The 4,779-nt window shown below is 40.7% G+C and overlaps 1 protein-coding gene across 1 annotated transcript; it reads left to right on the top strand.

Moving 5' to 3' along the window:
- The first annotated feature begins 202 nt into the window (after positions 1-202).
- zgc:65997 (uncharacterized protein LOC794398 homolog) lies at positions 203-2,348 on the top strand. Its single transcript, XM_041897252.2, has 3 exons — positions 203-560; positions 982-1,159; positions 1,644-2,348. The coding sequence occupies exons 1-3, from the start codon at positions 237-239 to the stop codon at positions 1,928-1,930; spliced, it is 789 nt and encodes a 262-aa protein (XP_041753186.1). The 5' UTR covers positions 203-236; the 3' UTR covers positions 1,931-2,348.
- The last annotated feature ends 2,431 nt before the right edge of the window (positions 2,349-4,779 follow it).

Genomic DNA, 4,779 nt, shown 5'->3' with positions numbered 1-4,779 from the left:
TGATATTACAAGGGTATAGAATGTTAAGATCACAAAAGGCCTAGATCTCATTAATTCACCAGTGAGATGTTTGGTATACCAATGAATGGCAGAGAGTTGACATGACAGCGCTAACAGAAAGGCTAGCTAGACTGACGAGTGTTCGTTACAAAACAAAAGCACGTTGGGTTGTGTAAGTTTCCTTCTCTACGACCCACAGAGGGCGTTGCTGTGGTTTCATCACATTCACGTGTGTCATGGCTGCCGTAGCACTGGTACAGGGTGCGAGTAGGGGACTTGGACTCGAATTTTGCAGAAATATCTTAATAAACAAAGCCCCAGGAGCAGTGATCGCGACATGCAGAAATCCGGACACTGCTGCGGAGTTGATGAGCTTAGTTGCGCAACACCCGGGAAAAGTGACAGTTCTGAAACTGGACGTAAGCAGAGAAGATGACATCCAAGACGCGGCTGAACATGTTAAAAAGGCATTCGGCAAAGTTGACCTGATCATCAACTCCTCAGCGATGCTTCATCCCTCTGGCAAAGGCGAGACCAGCCTGAGGGATGTTTCTGCACAGGTAAACTAGATACATCGAGTCAAGTCATACAACTGTCAGTGATGGAGCTGGTCAAAAGTGAAACAAACGGATTGTTGAACAGTTCAAGCTAATCTGTGATAGGTACAAAGCTGGGCTAAATTGGCAAATACATTTTTGGAATTTCAAATCAATTACAGTTATTTTCTTGAAGAACATTGTACAACTTTAATAGCCATCAGAAGCCATAATATATTTACTTATTGATTGTAACAACGTCATTCAACATTCTTCACAACATGGTTAAAACTATCATGTGGATGTCATGGACTGTCAGTCCTTATATTGAGAACACTGTCTATGGATTTGAGAGGTGTTACATTTTCCCAGCCCCATCCCTCAGCTGTATACCTTTAACAAGTGGTTTTTCAAATTGCAGACTCATTCATTGTTGTGTTTTTAGGGAATAATCTCAACATTGACAACAAACACTGTGGGACCATTGGTGATGGCCAAGTACTTCGCTCCACTATTGCAGAAGGGAAGTGGTGCATTTGGCCAGCAGCCGCCAGAGAAAGCCAAACAGCATAGTGGGATCATTGTCAACATCACCGCAAAAGTCGGATCCATCGGTGATAACGGTATGCATCATATGTATAATTTCGGAAGTCAATCCCATCAATCATAGAATCATCTTAATTGATCGAATTGTTAAAATATTAAAGAAATCCTTATGAATGGCCCTCCTGTAGCTCAGTTGGTAGAGCATGGCGCTTGCAACGCAAGGGTTGTGGGTTCGTTTCCCACGGGGAGCCAGTATGAAAAATGTATTCACTCACTAATTGTAAGTCGCTCTGGATAAGAGCAACAAAAAAAAGAATGATGAAGTGTCTAATGGCTTCTTCTATATCTAATAGAGCACATTGATGTAGGCTAATATGATTTGACAGTTTTATCAACTTAAGTTTGTGGTTACACATTCACACATCAAGCAGTCTATACGTATCGTTTAAAAGCAAAGGTCATTGTAGGGGGGGTGCATTATGTAGCCTGCATGTGGCCATTCAACTTGTAAGTTGAACAACTTCAGAATAAGTCTGTGTCTGTCTGTGTCTGTCCATCTAGGTCTTGGCGGGTGGTACAGCTACAGAATGTCCAAAGCAGCACTTAACATGGCCACACGTAACCTGTCCATCGAGCTGGGGAGGAGCAGGCCCAGAGTGGTGTGCGTGTCCATGCATCCCGGCACAGTGAATACCGATTTGTCCCGCCCCTATCACAAGAACGTGCCCAAGGACAAGCTCTTCAGCACAGGCCACTCCGTGCACTGCCTCATGAGCATTATAGATAGCCTGAATATTGACAAAACAGGGAAGGCCTACAACTGGGACGGTTCAGAACTGCCCTGGTGAAAAATAACAACACTACGCACATTCCTCGACAAAGCTTACCAACCTCAGTCAACTCAGGTTCATCTTATATTTTGACCGACTGTACCCAAAATAATGAGTTTCCGCGTATGGGGATTTCCATGAATGATGGTGGTATCTTGTGTCCTGGTATAGTGATATTACATGAATGATGACGATATGTTGTGTCCTGGTATAGTGATATGGTGGTATATTGTGTCCTAGAAGCTGGCATGAGAAAATAAAGATAAGTTAGTGCTGTTGTTTTACTTATATTGAAATTGAATTATTATCGGTGTAAGATTCTTGGTAAAAGAGTGACAGTAATACAGACCCTTCCTTCAACCCCTCAAATAGATCATGAAAAGTTTGGGGCTTCTTTTTGAAACAACGAAAGCAATAAAGAGAAATGTTAAGAGTACTGTCAAAAAATCTTATTGAAAAAGTGATCTGTTGCATTCTATTGGTGATGTGACACTTTGGAATAGCTTCTTTCTTTAGTTATGTGAGTTTGTTCAGGAGCTGCTGGTTATGAGAGTAATTAAACACCAAAGACAACATATCCTACTTGTTCCAAATATAAAGAGCAAACCTCTGACAGCCCATTTGTTCTCTTTATAGTACTTCATATTTCTGGCCACTAGATGGTGTTAATATTTCAGTTTTCCAACACAAGTCAGGCAACCCTCCGTTTTTTTATCTATGGACAATAGTCAAAATTCAATTTGCCAGGTGAAAGCCTACTCTACACCAAGCCTATTTGAAACTCCACTCCTCATAGGCTACATGCTTAATGAGTCTTTATTCACAAGACATTTGTGATGCAAATATGACAGAAACTGCACATACTGGTGGACATGTAAGTCCTACAAAGATTGCAGACATGAACAAGACAAGGATAAAATCTCTCATAGGGTGAAACCGATGATTAGAGTAAAACAAACTTTTTGATTTCAACAGACACAAATAATATCCTTTTAGGCACTTGTTACATGGTGCAGACAGAACAATCAGATTATCACACACTGGTGTGCATATAGGCCAAGGGTTATTGTAGTTTTTTATTTATTTATTTTTTACATAGAGTTAGTATAATAACAATAAATCCCCATAAAAATCTGTCAATTTAAGTTAGAGATGTGCCCTAGCTGCGGTGAAAGGTGGCAGAGTTAGAGCGGTGTTTGTCAGACCAGGAGGCATCCCGAAAATCAGTCTTCTCACGAAATAACGTCTGTAGCGTCTGAGCATCTGAACGGCTACAAACTATTACTATGGAAACTGTTACTATGGAAACTATTACTATGCCCTCTTATGGAAAGATGAGACTCTCACGAACACGATGGTGTTCTCCGTTTTCCTCTACGACCCCCACAAGAGTCTTGGGACTCGTCTGAAGTTGGTACAGCCGATCTGCCAACTTCTGTCTGTAGCGTCCGAACAGTTTGGGCTTCCCCTCTGTGGAAAGGTGAGACTTTACGACGCCCACAGCTCTCACAGGACTGTTTAGTGCCAAAAATAAGGGGTTAAATACATGTAATAAAACAATTTAATGTTTCCTGATCTTTCTTATATCTCTCAGATATACAACAGACACTTCAGACACTTCCTTTTGATTTTTTGGGGGGACTATCTGTTGTTCCATATAGTGAATCTGTTATTCAATGCGTTTGTATGGGCTAATAGCAGTAAAGTACATTTTTCATCAAAATTGTTATGTGTTTTAAAGTCAATGTTCCCATGTTTCAGAGTAAACGCTGTAGTGTAGCAAAGGCTATATGTCCGCTCAATCGGAAATCACCTTCAAAAGCCGCAATGCCCATAATCTGTGATTGGATTGAATCCCGGCCCTAGTTTGGTTTGGTTATTTTCTATTAGTAGCCTACACACAATCGCAGCTAAAAGCTTTGTTCCTACAAACATTTGTAGTATAGCTAGATAAATAACTGATTGAAATACTAAATTAACACTACTTTAAAATACATAATTTAACTACACAGTAATTAATCAGTCTCACAAACTACTGAAACTAAGGTATAGAGAGCTTAAGGAACAGTTTCACTCATGAACCTGAGTAGCCTAGCCTCAGCAGCCTAGGTCTAATCATGATGCAAGTTTATGAACAACAGGTTGGCCTGCAAGGCTGTTACACAACAATTTCCACTCGGAATATTTGACTGTACTGTCTGTGTTCACAGTAGGCTTATGGCAAAATAATATAACTTCTTATAAATATATATTCTGATCAAATCATATCAACCTCACCAGACCAGATGTTAGTGTGTGCCCAGATAAGAACCACTTAAAAATAAATGTGAGGAACAATCCCAGTACAGTTTGTGCCAGAACAAAACAGAAGGCAATGATGGCAACACCCAAAGACGCACGCTTGTGTTATGTAGGCTACAAACTATCAACAACTCACCGTTCACCTCTGACCCACAGAGATGCACAGGTGTAAACCCATTTTCATAATCACATGTGAAAAGCAAGGTTTGGGGAAAAACAACATGACACAGCGAGAAGTAAACAGCTAGGCTGTGTCTGTGTGTTATAAATCATCTCAACATGACTGTCTAGGCTACTAACATCACGAATGACCATTGCATGATGCATACCTTAGAAATATGGCAGAGCCATGGCTGAACGTTACTCCAGAGAGAATAACATTTAATAACCTTACAATAATTAAATTATCCATTGCCTAGGCTATAACACGACTGTTCTGCTTATTAGGCACATAAACCCGAACGCTAGTTTTGTATTTTCTCTATAGAACAGGAGCGCATTGCCTGTGTCCCCGGGAGAGGGCAAACCGGTTCGGGTGCCATTACGTGTGACGTAACTAGCTAGCT

The sequence above is a fragment of the Coregonus clupeaformis genome, chromosome 1 (assembly GCF_020615455.1).
Source record: "Coregonus clupeaformis isolate EN_2021a chromosome 1, ASM2061545v1, whole genome shotgun sequence".
Lineage (NCBI taxonomy): Eukaryota > Metazoa > Chordata > Actinopteri > Salmoniformes > Salmonidae > Coregonus > Coregonus clupeaformis.
Note: the sequence above shows the minus strand (reverse complement) of the source record. Positions and strands in the feature narration are given on the sequence as shown.